The 20438-nt window shown below is 46.1% G+C and overlaps 1 protein-coding gene across 1 annotated transcript; it reads left to right on the top strand.

The window, feature by feature from the left end:
* Nucleotides 1-1137: 1137 nt before the first annotated feature.
* Nucleotides 1138-13895, top strand: SMIM13 (small integral membrane protein 13). Its single transcript, XM_074871983.1, has 2 exons — nucleotides 1138-1629; nucleotides 10262-13895. Exons 1-2 carry the CDS (start codon nucleotides 1554-1556, stop codon nucleotides 10453-10455), a joined length of 270 nt encoding a protein of 89 aa, XP_074728084.1. The 5' UTR covers nucleotides 1138-1553; the 3' UTR covers nucleotides 10456-13895.
* Nucleotides 13896-20438: the final 6543 nt, after the last annotated feature.

Genomic DNA, 20438 nt, shown 5'->3' with positions numbered 1-20438 from the left:
AAACGGGGCCGGAAATGTTGGGAGACAAGCCTGGGAATGGAAAGAGAGAACTCGGGTTCGATTTGGTGAAGTAACAGCAAATTTAAGGATGTGAATGGGGGACTGCATGTACAGGTAATTTTGGCTTACAGGTATCTTGGAAGGAGGAGCCACGCTCAGTGAGCACAAAACCCAAGATCTTTTATCTTCACTTAAAACAGGAGACTTTTATATAATCCATAAAAGAAACACAAAGGAGAACTGGATTAGCTTTCTGTGATGTCTCACTGCAGTGGTGACATCTCCACAGGAAAGTTAGGCTTCTGTAGTAGCAGATTTGAACACCCATTTTCAGCAGTTTTAAAAACATTACCCAGTGTCTCTTACACTACAAAGGAAAGTTACAACCTTATTCCAGCGCTAAAGGCAAAGTCCCTATCGGAGGCAAGATTATCTCACACTTATCTCATGTTTCCTGGAAGGTATTATTTCCTCAGATTTCTCTTCAGTGGGAAAGACCAGCTTTGATGTATCGCTACAATGTCAACAGAGGGCAAGAGCCAAGGCCATGTGGAATTTGAACCACACTGGGGTGGCAGGGATGTAGAAACACCGCCCTGGCTGAGGCCAGGTCGCCCCGCTGTCCCCATGCCGACCGAACGGGGGAAGCGCGGGCAGCGGTGACAGGGGAGAAGAAGGAGGAACTGGAGATGAGGTTGCCCCATCCTTACGAAATGTAAATCACTGCACGGGCAGCGATCTGTTCCACAGACTTTCAGCTCTGCGCAGGGCTTCAGCCTCGGCCGCACCTGCGTGTTACCACACCGGCTGCCTCACACGGCCGTTCCAGGCCGTGGCCCCGGCCGGGAAGCCCCCGGCCCCCCTCGCCCTCCGGCCAGCGCTGTCGCCCCGCTGAGGGAGCGCTGCCGCTGCCGGGGCGGGCGGGGGCCGGGCCCGCCTCTCAGGAGCCTCCCCCGAGGCGGGGACGGGGCCAGCGCGAGGGCGCGGCGCGGGGCACGCCGGGACTGGGGGGCGGGGCGCCCACCCGCTGCGGCCGCTGGGGCGGGTGGCGGACCACAGCTCCCAGCGTGCACCGCGCGCCGCTCGCGTCGCCGCCGTCGCGCTCGAGGGCCCGCCCCCCCCCCCGCCCCGCCGCCGCTGCTCTTCACGCCGGGCTGTTAAGCGGCGGGAGCGGAGGGGGTCGGTGCCGTCGCCGCTGCCGGCCCAGCCCGGGTCCGCTCGGTTCCCCTCGCCCTCCCGGCTGGGCCACGGAGCTGTCCCCTCCTTTCGCCGGGGGCAGCGGGCAGCGATGCGGGGCGCGGCCTCCTCCCCGTAGCCGCCGGCGGGCCTCTGCCCTCGCCTCAGCCCCGCGGCGCCGGAGGCGGCCCGCTGCGGGGTGAGCCGCCGAGGAGCCGGCCGGGCCCCCGGCGCCCCTCCCGCAGAGCTGAGCGGGCCCTGACGGCCGGCGGTGGGGCTCGGCCCAGCCCGGCCGAGCGGCGGGGAGACGGCTTCGGGGACGGGCCCCCGCTGCTGCTGCCGCCGCCGCCGCCGGCGGGGGGGAGGCGGCCGGCGCCATGTGGCAGAGCATCGGGCTGACCTTGCTGGTGATCGTGGCCACCCTGGCCTGCGTGCTGCTCTTCATGCTGTGCGGTGAGTCCCGCCCGCTCTCCTCGGCTGGGGGCGAGGGGATGCGGGAGGGCCGGCCTGGCTTCGGTGTGCAGTGCTGGTGTGTCGCCCGTGTGTTTCCCCCCTTCCCCCCCCCCCCCGGGTTTCTCAGTCTCTGGTGGTTACCCTTTGCTCAGATTGACTGAAGGAAACGAAAGGGCATCATGCCGTGGGGTGTGGGGGAGCGTGTGTGGTTCACAGCGCCCCTTTCTCTTTGTTTCCAAATGATTTTGAGACTTGAAATGCTTCCAGAGCTTAATTCGGTGACTAATCTGAAGCTGACAGTTTTTTTACTGAACAGCCTACTGAGCAGTCACTCTGTGCAGCTTTTACATGGGTCTGAAATGCCAGTGAATGGAAGAAGTAAATTTCCTACTGGTACCAGTCAGCTTTTGACATCTGCTTGTTAGAATAGATGGAGAGCAGCTCTTAGGAGGTTTTTTTCTTATTTGGATCCAAGACCTGACTTTTTCTTTTTTTAGTGTGGAAAGAAGGGTTATTTCAATGGGAGGCACGACTTGCAGGTCTGTTGGAGTTCTTGGAAGGAATCAGCAGTGTAGTGCATGTGGGTGTTGTGATCAATATGCTGAATTTAGAGCTCTGAAAAAACCACCCCAAAAAACACCACCACCAAACTCAAACTATGCTATATAGCCTGTGGTGGAAGGCTTGTGAGATAAAAAGCAAATGCTAGGTGGGCTTATAAGTGACTTGTGAAAACCAAGGGAACAAAGTGGAGAGTCAGCTGAGATTTAGTCTTTTAGAAAATTAACTGTGGTCAAAACGGCAAAGCATTGTGAAAAGATCTTGCAATATCAACGGACTGGATAGTAAAATGGGAGGTGAAATCCAGTCTTAACGTGTATGGAGTAATGCACATAAGAAGTGCAAAATGTATGTATGCATAATTTATGTGGGGAAATATAATGGCTTCAAACTGAGCTGTTAGTATCCCAAAGAAAGGATTAGCTGAAGTAACTGCAAGCATTTCTCCAAAATACCTGTTTAATGCTTTATAGCAAGCAAATAGGCACATCAAACATTAAAAGTTTAAAATAAAATAGAAAATGTCATTATATTGCTACAGGACTCAAACATGTGCCTGTGTTTCAGTGTATTTTCTTGTTAAAATGTATTACCTTCTTCTTAAAAAATCTTTTTAAAAAGGTAGGATGATGAGAGCTATGTAATAATTTCTGCATGAAAAAACTCTAAATAGGTTAGGTCTGTCTAGCCTGGAAAACAGATGACTGGAGGGAGGGTGATGGTTATAAAACTGAGTAGAATGAAAGAGGTGAACTGGGACTGGTTGTGAAATTTCATCATCACAGAAGAATTGGAGAACATAAGGTTAAATGATCAAGCAACAGGCTTAAAAGAAAAAACTTTCTTTTACGCAGTGGGGAAATAAATTGCAAGTTCATTAACAAAGAATATTTTGGATGCTGAAACTTATTTAAAGTTCATGGAAGAAAGGTCAACATCTTTAAGCTATAGTACTAATACTTGGGTAAGGAAACTTCTGAAATACAGATAACTGGGCCTGCGAGGGTGTGAGGGTGCACCTTGTACACTTTCCCTGGCCTTCTGCTCTTTTCCTGTGCATCCTGTACTGTCCATTGTTACAGACTTAAACGGTGACCTAAGTGGATATTTATTCAAGTTTCTATATGCTCATTGTCTGGTCACTTTTTATCTTTTAGAAGATAAAACGTGGTACTTGTTAGGGTTTTCATATCTTCAGAGTATGTATATGATATCTGTGCTTACTCTCTTGCTGAAAGGTTAAAATGATTTTGCAACATGCTGTTCAAAATCAATCGAGGATTATTTTTCTCCAGGCCTTCCTGCTTTTGTATGTGACAAATGGAATTGAAATGTTAAGGATCTTGAAATGCTAAGGATCTCTATCATTGCCTGCTAACATCTCTCTTAGATCTTGCTTAGAGAACAAAATAATTAATAAATTAAGTGGCTTATAAATACTTAGCAGTTTGGAGTTCCATATTGTACATTCAGCTTGGATTCAATTAATATTTTGCTTTAAATCCTTCATTATATTTTACTTTCAACAGTATCGGAGATTATAAAATTATTGCTAAAAGTCACCGAGACTTCAAAAGTACTGAAAGCGGGAAGCTGATGAAGGGGGGGAGGGAGGGGAGGAATTTGAACTGTCACACTGTTAAAAATGACTTAGTAGGATTTGATAATGACTTACAGTTTTGGTAATGATTTTTTCCATCATACAGCATTTCTTAATTAATATTGGTACACATCTAGCTCTTGTGCCATGATTTTTAATGGAAAATAGTCAATGAAAACAGTGTCAAGACCAATACTAGAAAAAACTGAGTACAAGCTACTTCCAATTTAATTCCTTATCTGTGCCAGTGATAGGCAGTTTCTTACCCACCTTCTTGCCTACCAGTTTCTTTATTCTTTACAGCCTGTTAGACTCCCAGGGAACCGGAGTGCTGTGTGTGACGGGATATGAGTAAATGCCAGCCAGTGAGACATACAAATTAATGGGCAAATGTGACACAAGAATGGCTGGATATAATCTTGAGTAAGCTTGATCTGAGTATAAGAATATTTTACAGCCATCTGATGAGACATATTGAAACAGCCTTACGAAAAAGACTTACAGGGTCAAGAGCCTAAAGAGCTGTAACCTGGATTTTGAGTGGCTTAAAGGACTCATGGTGTGAATGCTTGCAGAGAACAATAGACTTAAATGTCCATGAGACATCCTAGGATCATGTGGATTTCTGCTGTTTATCACAAATATGATGTGATAAGTGCTATCAAAACTTAAATAATGGGGGGGGAGTAATTTTGTCATTTTTCTAAAGTGAAAAGACAAAATTAAAAGCACAAACCGTCAGAAGTTATTTGGACCAGTTCTTCAGCTGTGTGAAAAGCAAATATTTATTCCTGAATTTGGAATTTATGTCTGTAAATGTACTTTGGATAAATGACCTGATTTCTTTCTAAACACTTCTGGATGCTTGCAACTGCTACTTTCAGTGTTAATCTGAATTTGTTAGGGAGCACAGAAGGCTTGCAGCTAGCAACATCTCCATTTGTAAACTGATCACATCTGACATAGAAACCATTGAGGGACTGTAAACACAGCATTTTTTCAGTTGCTCTTTTAAAAGTGGGAGTAAGGCAACTTGCTTACCACCTTTTTTTTTTATTCCCACCTTTTATGATCTTCTTTCTTTGGTTTCTCTCCGGCAGTCTCATTGCTGGTTTTGTGTATTCCATGTTCCTCTGTAGATAGGAGGAACTCATGCATAGTCAAGTATATAGGATAAGATAAAATACCAGCCAAGCTGAACTCTTAGTACTGCTTACCTCTATTTTCCCAATGTAGCCATGCATGGAGCCATGTGAAATTGCAAAAGTACCTTCAGTGGAACAGGTGGAAGCATTCCTCTCATTTGGCAAGAGAGGCTAATGAGATGTGGTTTGAGAGACATGACCTTAAAACAAAAATCATGTAACTCAAAGTGCTGAAAAAATGTGTGGTTTGCTTCACAAGTCTTGAATAAACTTGCAGATGGGAAAACATTTGAGTCCTAAATTCTACCTGAATAACTTTTCTTTAATGCTTTGTTTAAACAGTTTTGTAACTATCTTAAATGAGTGAATCTTGTAAAATACTTCAAAAGATAGCAAAGTTGTGCTTGATTAAAGCAGGAATAAACAGAAAATACCCTTTGATTTGAAGCTGAGTTTTGAAACTTACAAATGGGAGATGGGAAGAGAGTGTGTTTCCTTGTAACCAGTCAGGGAGCAGCATGTGGTAGTGTGTTGTGTTAAATAGGACCAGGTTTAAGGAGCTGCAGAACCAAGCACAGTCTCACCTGATGTCTGCTGCTACTCCAGTATCAGAGTAGCGTGTGCTTCCTTCAGTCTGATCTTCTCCATAGAAAAGCTATCCACTAGGGCAGTATATTATCTACGTATTTTAAAAGGCACAGCATTCAAGTGACTTGTCTGTAGTCCCAGAAGACATCTGATGCAGAGCTCAGAGTGGAACCCTGTTCTCTCAAATCTCAGGTTAGCATTTAGAGCTCTGTGCTACTACTTTTGAGCTATAGCTGCTTAAGATTTTCTGTGATGGATGCTTGAGCATTTGAATACAGGCAACATTCACCTTGGTGAAACCCTAGTTCTAAATTAGTCTTCATGTGCTGGAGTAATAGCATCCTATTTTTCAAATCAGTAGGGACACAGAGGTAAAATGATCTTGCAAGACAGCACAGGAAGTCCATAGTAGGGTCAGAAATAGAAGCCAGATCTTCAGACTCTGCCTTGTGCCATTACCACATCACCTTCCTTTCTTGGTTATTTGTATTTCACATAAGAAAAATCAGGTTGCTTTACCCCAGCACTCCATATTAGCCCAGGGTTTTTTGATTTGATTGCTCTTCCTGATTGAAATGGAAGAGGAAAATGTGCTCCAGTAAAGAAAACAGTCTGTTAACTTTTGCATGCAAGCCAGTATAAGGTGAATGAAATATGTGGACCCCTCACCTTTTGAAGGTGAATAATGTTGTAGTCAGATAACTGTCTTTCCCCCGTTAGAAAGAGCTAAGAGCTGGTGTGGGAAGTAACAGAAAAGGTAGCTTTAATGAAGCATAGTCAAATCATAAAATCTGTTCAACATTCTGATAATACATTTCTATGTAGGAGTCAGTAAAAGAGGCTTTGACTCATGGTCCCATCTTCACAGATTCAAACACAAACATCATGATTTATAAGAGGGGTTGATGGCACAGTGCCAAATGTGGCTTAAATGTCTTTGGACAGCACCTGACTGTGGTATTTTAAGTGAGACAGTGGCTCCCAGCTCTCAGTGAGTACTAAACTCTGCCAGGCTGGGAGCTGCAATTTTGCCTAAAGGCAAAATCGTGTCTGTTGTGGTAGACAAGATTTCCTGACTCTCTTTGGATTGAGGTATCTGCTACACCAAGAGCTGGAGCTCCTGCTTTGTGTTGTGATGATGGATCTGGCTTCTTTGAGAGGCAATGTTTTTCACCAGTTAATGTAGAAATATTATATATTATAGTCTGCATGTAATCACCACTTGCTCGCTGAAGATGTGTTGTGGATATGCTGTTTGACTGCCACAGGTTCAGTCATGCCAAGGATTATCTGAGAGAGTAAATCAAATGGCCAAAGAAAACAAAGCAAGCACTGGAAGACTGATTCAAATCAAGGATTCTGTGTGTGGCGACGTTAAACCAGCAGGACTTCTTTGAGAGCCGCTTACCTGAACAAAGTGGAAGGAATTGAGATGCAAACTGGTGGTGTCAGTTACCTGTCCGGGAAGAGCTCTACAGCAAAAGAGCTGCAAAGCTAAACTGAGCAACGTAAAGACAAGAATGCAAGGAAATTCCCGGTTTCCTTTTTTCTGTGTATTTTAAATTACTTTACAATTATTTTCTTTTTAAAAATACACTATTATGTAACTCAGAATTCCTTAGTATAGCATGATGTTGGGTGTTACCATTTTGCAGTGCTCTAAAGAGGCTGAGAAATTAATAGAATATGTGTTACCTTCTGATTTCAGAAGTAATTCAGAACCGTGAACCTGCCTCCAGGCTTTGTCTGCGTGTGTGGTTTTGTTTAATGGTGTATTTAGTTGATATTCTTGCTGGAGAGTGTTCCTCTTGCCCAGAATAACTTGTCATTTAATAGTCTGGTTATTTCCAAGGAAATTCTTACTTGTTTAGTAACAGTGAGGCAACAGGGAGTCTCAGCTGAAGAGGCAGTCTTAACTTGATTCCCATAAGTGTGTGTATTTGGGGGTTGGGGTTTTTTTTTTTTTTCAACTTTCCATCCCAGCTGGCACTGTAACTAGAGCAAGTGAAAGAAAGAAATCTTTCTACTTTGATTACCTTATACCTAAATGTCTCTGGTACAGGCTGGGAGATCTTGTGAGGTTTTAAAGCTCTAGTTTTCCAGCCTCCTTGCCCTCCTGCTGTTATTGTTGGCTAACCCTGTTGTAACTTTCTTTTCAATGCACTGCATTGTGGTTTGTTTCACCTGGCTATTATCATTGGTCTGGTTGGTTGTCGACTATAACCAGTCTTGTTGGCTGATTATTTACAGTGTCTTGTTTGTAGTCTTGAGCTGGAGAGCTCTAAAGTCTGTTTATGGTACTTGGTATTTTGGATACTCAGACCACTGTGCTCTAACTCAAAGCATGGAAAAAATTCTGCTTTTCTCGAGAATGTCTGAGAATTGACTGAATGTTCTTTAGTATTTCTGCCCCTCCTCCCACCAGTAGTAATTCTGTGTGTTAAGTGGCCTGTTAGCAGCGATAGAGGAAGTATGTGGTCCACTTTATCTATAGATATAAAATACCTCCCTTAATGGGTTATTTATTTATACCAAATATATTCAAGTCATGCTTCTCTAAAGTGCCCTTGGGAAGGCCCTGGATGTTTTTGGCTCTTTCTCCCTGCTCGGTGGTGTTCTCTGGAAGTAAGGTGTCTGTTTCACAGTAACTCACTTCACAGGTGTTTTAGGTAGGATTTAAAGCAACCAAATAAAAAAAACAAACCCAAACAAATACCCCACCCCCCCACCCTGCCATGTGCTTAAGTGGATTTAGTTGAAGGTACCACATGCTTTTTGTGCACTAAGTCTCATGTCTCAAATTTTGTCTCTGTCAACAAATTGGGACATTGAAGATATTTTTAAATGGCTGGTAATACTCTGCTTAGGTCTCACTTTCTTGCAAGTGTCCTATGTTCACTTGGAATATTTTATGCATTTTCCTTCCCACATGAATTAGAAATGAGTATAGCTTTTGGAAATTTGATTACTTCTAACAGTGTTTAGACCCATGAGAAGAATGGATTAATTTATGGTCTTCAGAATGCACAGAGCATTGAAGGTCCCAGAGACCTGCAATGCCCCTCAATGGAAACAACTTTCAAAAAGTTGCTACTTTAATTTTTACTTCTACATCTGAGGGGAAAAAAAAAGCCAAATCCACATCTCTGCCATTGAGGTTATTTTCTAGGTGTAGGGGGATTTAATACATTTGTGGGACATCAGTTTCAATTTAATTACAAGTCATTTGAAGGTTTAGGTATTAATGGAAAAGGAAGTGCTTGGTGTAGGCTTTAGGAATTAATTTAGATCATAAAGGTTGTCATATAAAAGCTTTCCTCCAGCTCTTCTCAGCAGCAGACAAGTTGTGGAAATTAAAAGTCTGCAGGATACAAAAAAGTATTCCAGGATGGAGATGGGATCTTGTTTCATCTTAGGCAACGGCCTGCTCGTATTGGCATGACTCTGATTACAGAAGAGGAAGAAGAATAGTGGTGCTGTGGTTACACAAATGCCACTTATTAATCTTTCCTCCCCTTCCCCTATTGTCCACACTCAGAAGTCTGTTTCTGCTGACAGCTGTGTAATTGGGAGGACGGGTTTCCCTAGCTCTGTGAAATAGGGCTCTTAATATTTGCACTGGTCAGCAGTATAGGCTTGAATAGCTAGCAAGACCTTCTGACCAGAGAATGGGAGTATTAATTTCTAGCTCTATGCAAGGCAGATAATTTTTGGTGTCGCAAATGATGCTCATATAGCCTATGTTTTCAAATAGCTGTTTAAATTTTATGCCACTTAAGTGTGTAATTTCACAGAGAGGTTATGTTCCTGTTCTCTGATTGATGAAACTTGACTGGTTAGATAGAGGGAAAGGGTTATCACTAGTTCTCAACTGGGTAAAACTCCAGTCTCTCTTGACCTGAATGCTTAGATATGGGAGACCTTTTAAAAGGAAGAATTTGGTTTAGGTATAGATATATTTAGATCTGCTTTTTTAGATTCCTTGGCTACCTGTTATAGAAACACAGAAGAGAGGAGGAGCTGGATCTTAAATATTTTCCAGTAGAGGTTCTTGAAATGTGACCATCTCAACTCTTTAGTTGCATAGTTTTGGGACACAGAGCATTTTAGTAGTGGAGCAGAACATAAATAGACCAGAGATTGTTAATTTTACTGTTAATGGGATTTGGGCATGGTGAGGGAGCACCTTGAATTTGGGGCATGTGGTCTCTTAGTGAACATAAGGCAGACCTTGTGCATTTCAAAATAGGATTTATTATAAAACATGGTATTAATTTCAAGATCTCCATAAGTGTGATTAATAGTGATTATGTAATGCAGCTGATTTTCAGAATGATGTGTTTGAGTGAGGGTAGAAGCTTTAGTAGTACTTTTTACAGTGCCTGTGTAATGAACCCTGAGTCCTTGTTTTAGGTATAACCACAGAAATTCCTTTTCTCCTGACAGTCAAGACTTTCATCTGGGCAATGGTGATCACCCACCTACTGCTTGCTGTGGCAGTACAACTCAGAATGTGTAGGTTCCTTGCCTGGAGTATAAAAGTTTGCTTCTGGATGAGGACAAACTTTATCATCAAATTAATATTTATAGGACTGTAGAAAGGAGTGCATGTGTTGTGGTGGCAATTCGAGGATGGAAGCTGATCAAACTTTCTCACTTTTCTGGTATACTTCGCCTGAAAACTGACTATTGATTTGTGTGAAGTAACTAAGCAGTACCTTTTTTCTTTCTCCTGCAGGCTGGTACGTGGTCTGGCAATTGTTTTTGTCTAAATTCAAATTCCTGAGAGAATTAATAGGCGATACGGGGTCCCAACAGGGAGACAACGAGCCTTCAGAGACTGAAGCTGAACAGGAGACTCCACCCTCACCTCAGAGAGGTAGACAGAAATCTGCTCGTCAGCGAAGGGCACCTACAGAAGACACAACTTAAAGTACTCCGCTGAACTTCTGACTAGCTATGAATGGTTAAGCACCTCTGCACTGTGGTGTTCAGTGGTTTGATCTTACTGAAAAACTGACTTTAAGAGCTAATATTAATACCTGTGGACCTTTACTTCTGAACTACCAATGTATGCTACTTTGGTAGAGGTTCAGGGAGGGCTTCAGCAGCAAGTCATAGAATACTGGAAGAAAGGGGGGGTGGAGAGAAATCTCCATCAGAAAAATGCTGACCTGCTGTAGCTCCAATCTCTGCACACAGAATAAAAACAGGTCCTGGACCATAGGCTTAGCCTTTGCATTAGTCTGAATATAGTAAACATTTCAGACTTGAAATGGCTTCTAAATTATTTTTTTCTTTACAGCACTAACTACATATAGTAAAATTGAGTTTTATTTCCTTAGCTATATATGAATATATATTTTTTCTTCACCTTGAGAATGCATGTGAACTTGAAAAATGGTTGAAAGAATATCCTGCTTTAGAAAGTATTCTAAAGTGAGATTTTAGTTATGTTCTTACATATATATATAAAGTATAAATGAAATATGAAAAATCAATATTAGATGCATATGATTTGGAGGTTTTTATTATCTCCTTTAAAAGGCAAAAAAAAAGGAATCGGGTGGTAAGACCTGTTTTCTTGGTTTTGGCATAAGAAGGGTTACAGGTTACAGTCCTGCTAGGTTTCTGTATGTTTTTCCTGAACCTTTTACTCTAAGTCCAACTTATGTTGGAGAGGGGAAAGTGCCTGGGTTATGTACTCACTGGTTAGTATTCTGAAGTGTCATCTTTGGTTTTTGGATACTAAGCACTTCTCGAGTTCACTTTGTACACCTTTGCATCAGGTATATGGTACCTGACATAACTTCTTTCCTGGAACCAGTTAAGGCATTCTGACCAATTTGGTAGACATCACTGTAACACTTTGATAGTGTTATAGCAATGAATTTGGTACCTCATGTTTGCTGGAGGACTTACTGATTTTTACCAGTAATAAGCAGTTGCTTCTGTTTTCTTTGAGAATGAGTTATACAGCTATTTTGACATTGCACTTCAGAACAAAGAGCTCCACTTCTCTTTAGCAACTCTGAAGACTGATGCATGAGATCTTTGGAAAGAGGAGGAACATGTATGTACCACCTCTGTGTGTATGAGAGAGAAGTACCAACAGGTCTTGTTATGAGCAGCTTCACTTTTCTCTCAAAGCTTGGATATGTTGGTGGTGTTTGGATCATTGTTCCCTGTATAAAAACTTAGAACAGGACTACAGAATTGGTCTTGTACTTTTAGCTGTTAAGAAGTTTAAACCTTGACTTCCGAACTTGTGGTTTGATTCAATTATATGGCTAAAAGCAGTAACACTTAGCATTTTCATCAAGTAGGCCTACATCTGGGAAAAGAGCACTCTTCTAGTGCCTTTATTTTTTGATTTGTCATCTGTGAATACTGTTCAAAAGCTAATGAGAGCATTCACTTCATAAAACGATTTGGATGTTTCAGTATTAAAATACATAAGATCAGCCCTGACCTTCCTTTGGAGTCTAACACTGGCATGTATGTATAAGCATGCTTTTTATTACAGGGTTACATGTTCAAGCATGGTTGGGCAGTGCTATGCACATATCCTTTAAACACATGTAGAAATATTGATAGTCTCCTTCCTCTATTCCTCTTTCATTAGGGAATGCATAATGATGATTTGGGTTTTTAATTAGTAAAATTCTCAGTTACTCAAACTGAGCAAAAGCAATCAGATTCTATTCCCTGCTGCTTTCAGTTTTTTGCCTTGCACAACTCAATGTCACAATATTCTTGTGTCTGTATGTCTTGTCACGTGGTGTGACTTTCAGTTTAGCAATGCTAACCAAGTACTGGTACAGTTTTCTTATGAAGCATCTTTAGCATCTTGAGCTTTGCTAATATAGGCTTACAAATAGAGATTTTTTTTTTGTACCAATGTAGGATATTGACACTCCACTGCACTTCACTTTTACCTAGACTTTAGTGCACAGAAGATGGCAAAAGGCTGATGCTTACAGTATCCCTGGCTGAGATAAGTAACAGTTAACTCAGTCTCTGCTTCTAGTAGCTGTGAAGAAATGTGAAGTTACAGCAATATACATAGCTAGTCAGGGTAGCTCTAAAGGTGCAAGAATCAAGACTCTGTAGCAAGATAATGAAGGAAAAATCCATGTGGGTTTGAATGCTGACACTGATCAAATATGCAATAAGATGGACATGGAACATGTGGGTAGCTCATCTGCTCTAGCCAAACAACTTCCTTCTCCCTTCCTTGCTGTATGTAGGTGTACATTTCACTCCCCAAAGTTATTTTCAGTCTTTTTTTTTAAACAGTTGATGCTATTTTTTAATGTCGCTGTGACATAGCTGCCAATAATGCTGTCTGCCTAGTGTATAACTTCAATGGTCTTATTAGTAGCAGGCCAAAGGTTTATATTATACAGTTTGGAAGAATCTTGGAATGCTGACGTCTTCTGTCAATGCATAATTTTTCCTGAAGGAATCTGTAGTAGAATTTTTGTATAGGACACTTCATGTAAACCTGTAAAAGCAAAGCTTTTATGTGTGAAAGCGTACTTGTGATAAGACCTGGGTTGTGATTGCTGGCAGTCCAATATACTCATGTCTCTGAATATTTTTACCAGTGTACTTCTGAAATGTTACTGGTGGGTAAGCACTTAACTTTGATTTGACCCATTCAAGTCTGAAATCTTACGAATGCAACAGGTTACATGGTTGGTCTTGTTTTGTTTAGTGGGATCTATTTTTAAAACTGTTTATTGCCTTATGGTTGCAGCCATTCTCTTGAATGTATTTTGAGTTCTTATTTTACATATAGTCATATCACTTTTTTGCAGGGGCTGTGTAACTTTGAATAAGCAGTAATTACCTATGTTGTATGTGACAGTTAATTGAAACAGTTACTGCAATGAAGGCTGGAACAAACACGGTGTAGACCGGCGGAAAAAATACAAAAGTTATTGCTACAATTTGAGTGGTGTAAACAATTTTGTTCATGCTGAATTGCATAATTCAGACCTGTTAGGGAGCCACTGAGGTTGTTATCATGGTGATTTAATGTTTGCCCATGAGGCTAATTCTATGCAGCTCATCCACTAAGCACTGCTACTGTAGCTGTTTGCAGTAAATGCCATATACTGTGCTGCAATTTGTGAGCAATTTGCTGCTTAATATCAGGTTTTACACTGTACTAGACCTGTGTATGTACTTCTGTTTTGTTTGGAAATGACCAGCATAAAGAATGTGTTCCATGTGGACATTTGCTTCTTCAGTGTTACGATACTGTACCTAAAGCTTCTGTGGTTGTCTGTTTTCATCATTAACTGTTCTTTTAACTGACTGCACAGATGAAAAATAAAGTAACCAGACTTGATATGAGTATTTGACCCAAGTGGTTTTCTGACCTTTTTTGAATGGGATTTTGTCTGTAGAGTAAGACTTCTTGTTTGAGTGTGCAATGCTACGAAAGAAAACTTGTCAAAAGTCACATTCTAGCTGGTGTAATACCTACAGATGGCTTCGATTTTTAAAGGGCAGGTTAGTGTATTTTTTTTTAGAGCAGTTGTTATTAAAGGTGGTCTGTCTTGTCTGCATTATCCTTGAAAGTTGTACTTTTATTTTAGCAATTAAAGAAACCCAAACAACCCACAAAAATCAAACCACCTTCTCCCTCCTTTGTTCTTGATACTTTTTAGACTTGTAGACTTTTTAGTTTTTCTAAAAGTAACTGTGTTGGTAAAGCAGGAAGTTCTTTTGGAGATGAAAATGTATAGAAAGGAATGAGAACATGCTTAATCCCTGATTGCTTCTGTTAAGTAAAATGCATAAATCCTTATTGTTGAATAAGAGATTAAAAGAAGATTTGGGGGGAAAAAAAAAAAGCCCACAGATAAAATCTCTTTAATCTTGGGCAAATGAGCTGTTTTGCTATTGTCCTACTCTTATCAGTTATAAAAGCTAGCTACTACCGAAGTACAGTAAGATGCCATGGCATTATGTGACTTGAGCACTTGGGTCTTTTGACCTCGAAGTTGGGGGGGGGGGGGGGGATGTTTAGGGGGATGCTGGTGTCAGGTGCTTGTAAAGCACATGCTTGCTTTCCTATTTTGGTACTGATCCTAGGAAATGCTTCTTGGGCTGTTCCAGCAGAATGAATAAAGATTCTGTTGTACAACTCTGCTCTGCCCAAAGTTTTGCCAAAGGCTGTTTGAACTGATACTGCCCCTTCCCCATGGGCACTTGTGTGCTGTCAGGGGTCTCCTGACAGTCACCATGATCCTACGCAATTAAAAAACACAAGCTTTGTAAAACACAGGGTTTCATCTTGCTCGGGTAATGTATGAAGATTTTTTTTTTTTAATGGGGATTAGACTGGAAGTTGGCAGTGTGAATATGCTGGGTTTTATATTAAACCTTTAAAACGTGTATATTAGCTGTAATCTTCATGTACATTGGATGCTCCTATGTTCTGAAAATCCCTCTTATCCCTGTGGGTGTTTGTAATCAATAAAGTGTTATCTCTGAAAGCTCAATAGAATGGAGACTTTCACACTGCTTCACAGACTGCACGTGTGAGACTGGTCTAGGGCTTGTGTTGACATGGGGTGATGTTGGACTTGGCTTCAGGCAAAAGGAAGGGCACGATGGAGCTGGGGATGGACAGAGCAGCATTGTGGAGTGAACAGAACTCACCAGTGCTAAGGTCAGAGCTCTTGGGCTGTAGTCACCTTTGGAGGAGGCACAGCTACTGGAAACTGGGGGAGAGGTCTCTTAAAGCATGGAGACTTCTCATCAGTGGAACTCAAGCCAAGGTGAACATCCTGGTTTTTACAAATGGGGACACTGAGATGAAATTCATCTTGACCTTTTTTTCCCCTGCATTTCTATTCACTGGGCTTTTGAGCTTCCATAAGGGAAAGTGGAAAAATACAAATGTTCCTTTAACTTTGGCCCTGATACCTGGGGGAGGGTGGGATAGGGCCATACTGTGGTCACTGTAGGGTCATTGTTGAAGTATTGCACACATCCCGTTTGTGGTGTACCTCCCTCTGCTAGCAGGTGTTGTGTGTACTGCCGCAGGGACTCCTGAGTGCTGGCAGTGTACTTGAACTCAGAAGGGTAAGAAGGTGTCATGTATCAGGGAGCTGTGGCCTCAGAGTGGGTTACCTGTGAATCCCTCACACCTGGGTCTGTGTGTGCTGTACAATTCACGCAGCTGACTTCCACCCGGTTAAAACTTCCAGCCTTCAACACAGATGACTGGGGAGTTTTGAAATTAGAAGGTATGGGTAACCTGTGTCTTCAGAACTGCTGCAGAGGAGGATAGCTTGCTGTATGATGTACCCATTTTCTCTCCTCTGTGCTAGAGTGTTTTAACATCTTGTATGGGGAGTCAAAAGCCTCCTGTCGGCAAATGTGTTTGTTCACAAATAACGCAAGCTCTGGCTTGAAGCAAGTTTTGCTGCTGCTGTGTGCTAGGTTGAACCACTGGGGCTATGTTAACACTGAATTCTCATTACAGTCAAGTCTTGAACTCCTAGCACAGTGCCCTGTTCCTCCTTACTTAAGGACCTAATCAGGAGCCTTCTGTCTTTCTGAGAACTTCTTGCTTATTTTGAGTTAATTGCAGTTCCTGTGTCTCTAATTAGACCTGTAATACCAGCTGATCAGCTGTTAGCCTTTTCTGTGCTTAAAAATGTCAGGCAACATCCTTGCCATGATGGAATGCATCAAAATATGTCTTTCACGAACCACTTGTTTCCAACATGAGCAGTTTTGGCTTTTAAGAACATAAAGAGTTGCTACCTTCAAGTTCTGTAAGACCCTGCTTTGAGAACGCCCTAGAAGAAAGAGGAGATGCTGCCTGGGGATCTGGGCAGTTGTGAGAGGGCCAAGGTTGGTGCAGGGTGCTAGTGCCTGCCAGGCACAAACAGGCACCTCTAAGAGGTGGTTACCTCCAGCACACCAGGTCTGCAGCAATGGTTGTGTTCTCTAGTGCTGATAACCACAGAATCGCAGAATCATCTAGGTTGGAAAAGACCTTGAAGATCATCCAGTCCAACCATTAACATAACACTGACAGTTCCCAACTACACCAGATCCCTCAGCGCTATGTCGACCCTACTCTTAAACACCTCTAGGGATGGGGACTCCACCACCTCCCTGGGCAGCCCATTCCAACGCCTAACAACCTGTTCTGTAAAGAAATGCTTCCTAATGTCTAGTTTAAACCTTCCCTGGCACAACTTGAGGCCATTACCTCTTGTCTTATCGCTTGTTAGTTGGTTAAAGAGACTCATCCCCAGCTCTCTGCAACCTCCTGTCAGGTAGCTGTAGAGGGCGATGAGGTCTCCCCTCAGCCTCCTCTTCTTCAGACTAAACAACCCCAGTTCCCTCAGCTGCTCCTCGTAAGACGTTCTCCAAACCCTTCACCAGCTTCATTGCCCTAAAGCCGTCTTAGTCTCATGGCTGGATGGCACTGCATCTGCTGTGGCTTCTGGTCCTGGCACAACTCGACCTTTACCTTTTGAGGAACGGAACTGGTCTGAGAGACTCTGGTGCCAGTGGGGTGGGGTCATGTTCGCAAACAGCAGGCACAGGTACAACTGCCATGTGGGAAGATGCTCATCCCTCCTCTGGTCCAGGGGGCATGCCTAATTAGTAACGGGATGGGTAAACAGGGTGTGGCACCTCAGAAGGGCGTGGCGCCTCAGAGGGCTGTGGTGCCGCAATGTGGCAGGCAAAGAGGGTGTGGCACCTCATAAAGGGCGTGCCATGGCAATGGGGTGGGCAAACAGGCCGTGGCGCCTCAGAAGGGCGTGGTGTAGCAACAGCATGGGCAAAGAGGGTGTGTCGCCTCCGAAGGGTGTGGCATGGCAATGGGGCAGGCAAACAGGGCGTGGCACCTCAGAAGGGAATGGCACAGCAGCGGGAGAGGGAAACAAGGCGTGGCAGCTCAGAAGTGCATGGCACGGCAACGGGGTGGGCAAAGAGGGTGTGGCGGCTCAGAAGGGCGTGGCGCGGCAACAGGACAGGCACACAGGGCGTGGCGGCGCAGACTGTCGTGGCGTAGCAACAGGGTGGGCCAAGAGGGTGTGGCACCTCAGACTGTGGTGGCGTAATAACAGGGTGGGCAAAGAGGGCGTACCACCTCCGAAGGGCGTGGCGCGGCAACGGTGCGGGGAAACAGGGCCTGGCGTCTCAGAAGGGCGTGGCGCGGCAACGGGAGAGGGAAACAAGGCGTGGCACCTCCGAAATGTGTGGCACGGCAACGGGGTGGGCAAAGAGGGTGTGGCGGCTCAGAGGGGCGTGGCACGGCAACGGGACAGGCCAACAGGGCGTGGCGGCTCAGACTGTTGTGGCATAGCAACAGGGTGGGCCAAGAGGGTGTGGCGCCTCCAAAGGGCATGGCGTGGCAACGGGGCAGGGAAACAAGGCGTGGCACCTCAGGAGGGCGTGGCATAGCAACGGGGTGCGCAAAGAGGGTGTGGCACCTCAGAAGGGCATGGTGCGGCAACGGGAGAGGGGAACAGGGTGTGGTGCCTCAGAAGGGTGTGTCGTGGCAACGGGGCGGGCAAACAGGGCATGGCACCCCAGGAGGGCGTGGCGCACCAACGGGACAGGGAAACAAGGCGTGGCACCTCATAAAGGGTGTGGCATGACAACGGGGCGTGCAAATAGGGTGTGACACCTCAGGAGGGCGTGGCACGGCAACGGGAGAGGGAAACAAGGCGTGGCACCTCAGAAGGGTGTGGCATGGCAACGGGGTGCGCAAAGAGGGTGTGGCACCTCATACTCTTGTGGCGTAGCAACGGGGTGGGCAAAGAGGGTGTGGCGCCTCCGAAGGGCGTGGCACGACAACGGGGCAGGGAAACAAGGCGTGGCACCTCATAAAGGGTGTGGCACGGCAACGGGGTGCGCAGAGGGTGTGGCGGCTCACAGGGGCGTGGCACGGCAACGGGACAGGCCAACAGGGCGTGGCGGCTCAGACTGTCATGGCATAGCAACAGGGTGGGCCAAGAGGGTGTGGCACCTCAGGAGGGCGTGGCACGACAACGGGATGGGGAAACAGGGCCTGGTGCCTCAGAAGGGCGTGGCATGGCAACAGGCCAGGGGACGCGGCAACGGGGTGGGCAAAGAGGGTGTGTCGCCTCCGAAGGGCGTGGCGCGGCAACGGTGCGGGGAAACAGGGCATGGCACGTCAGGAGGGCGTGGCACGGCAACAGGAGAGGGAAACAAGGCGTGGCACCTCAGAAGTGTGTGGCATGGCAACGGGGCGCGCAAAGAGGGTGTGGCACCTCATACTCTTGTGGCGTAGCAACGGGGTGCGCAAAGAGGGTGTGGCACCTCACAGGGGCGTGGCACGGCAACGGGACAGGCCAACAGGGCGTGGCGGCTCAGAAGTGTGTGGCACGGCAACGCGGCGTGGAAACAGGGTGTGGCACCTCATACTCTTGTGGCGTAGCAACGGGGTGGGCAAAGAGGGTATGTCGCCTCCAAAGGGCGTGGCGCAGCAACGGGGTGGGGAAACAGGGTGTGGCAGCTCAGAGGGGCGTTGTGCGGCAACGGGAGAGGCACACAGGGCGTGGCAGCGCAGACTGTCGTGGCATAGCAACAGGGTGGGCAAAGAGGGTGTGTCGCCTCCAAAGGGCGTGGCACGACAACGGGATGGGGAAACAGGGCCTGGTGCCTCAGGAGGGCGTGGCACGACAACGGGATGGGGAAACAGGGCCTGGTGCCTCAGAAGGGCGTGGTGTGGCAACGGGGCGGGCAAACAGGGCATGGCACCTCAGGAGGGCGTGGCATGGCAACGGGAGTGGGAAACAAGGCGTGGCACCTCAGAAGGGTGTGGCATGGCAACGGGGTGCGCAAAGAGGGTGTGGCGGCTCACAGGGGCGTGGCACGGCAACGGGACAGGCCAACAGGGCGTGGCGGCTCAGAAGTGTGTGGCACGGCAATGCGGCGTGGAAACAGGGTGTGGCACCTCATACTCTTGTGGCGTAGCAACGGGGTGGGCAAAGAGGTTGTGGCGGCTCACAGGGGCGTGGCACGGCAACGGGACAGGCCAACAGGGCGTGGCGGCTCAGACTGTCGTGGCATAGCAACAGGGTGGGCCAAGAGGGTGTGGCACCTCAGGAGGGCGTGGCACGACAACGGGATGGGGAAACAGGGCCTGGTGCCTCAGAAGGGCGTGGCATGGCAACGGGGTGCGCAAAGAGGGTGTGGAACCTCATACTCTTGTGGCGTAGCAACGGGGTGCGCAAAGAGGGTGTGGCGGCTCACAGGGGCATGGCACGGCAACGGGACAGGCCAACAGGGCGTGGCGGCTCAGAAGTGTGTGGCACGGCAACGCGGCGTGGAAACAGGGTGTGGCACCTCATACTCTTGTGGCGTAGCAACGGGGTGGGCAAAGAGGGTGTGTCGCCTCCAAAGGGCGTGGCGCAGCAACGGGGCGGGGAAACAGGGTGTGGCAGCTCAGAGGGGCGTGGTGCGGCAACGGGAGAGGCACACAGGGCGTGGCAGCGCAGACTGTCGTGGCATAGCAACAGGGTGGGCCAAGAGGGTGTGGCGCCTCCAAAGGGCGTGGCGTGGCAACGGGGCAGGGAAACAAGGCGTGGCACCTCAGGAGGGCGTGGCATGGCAACGGGGTGCGCAAAGAGGGTGTGGCGGCTCAGAGGGGCGTGGCATGGCAACAGGACAGGCCAACAGGGCGTGGCGGCTCAGACTGTCGTGGCATAGCAACATGTTGGTCCAAGAGGGTGTGGCACCTCAGGAGGGCGTGGCGCGGCAACGGGGTGGGCAAAGAGGGTGTGGCGCCTCCGAAGGGCGTGGCATGGCAACGGGAGATGGAAACAAGGCGTGGCACCTCATAAAGGGTGTGGCATGACAACAGGGCGTGCAAATAGGGTGTGGCACCTCAGGAGGGCGTG

Source organism: Strix uralensis, chromosome 1 (assembly GCF_047716275.1).
Source record: "Strix uralensis isolate ZFMK-TIS-50842 chromosome 1, bStrUra1, whole genome shotgun sequence".
Lineage (NCBI taxonomy): Eukaryota > Metazoa > Chordata > Aves > Strigiformes > Strigidae > Strix > Strix uralensis.
This window is presented reverse-complemented; position numbering and strand designations above follow the sequence as displayed.

What these genes read in the sequence shown, in the direction of transcription:
- SMIM13 (XM_074871983.1), top strand. Translation starts at nt 1,554, where the DNA reads ATGTGGCAGAGCATCGGGCTGACCTTGCTGGTGATCGTGGCCACCCTG. An exon ending in GCTGCTCTTCATGCTGTGCG is followed by an intron (nt 1,630 to 10,261) that starts GTGAGTCCCGCC and finishes TTTCTCCTGCAG; the next exon opens with GCTGGTACGTGGTCTGGCAA.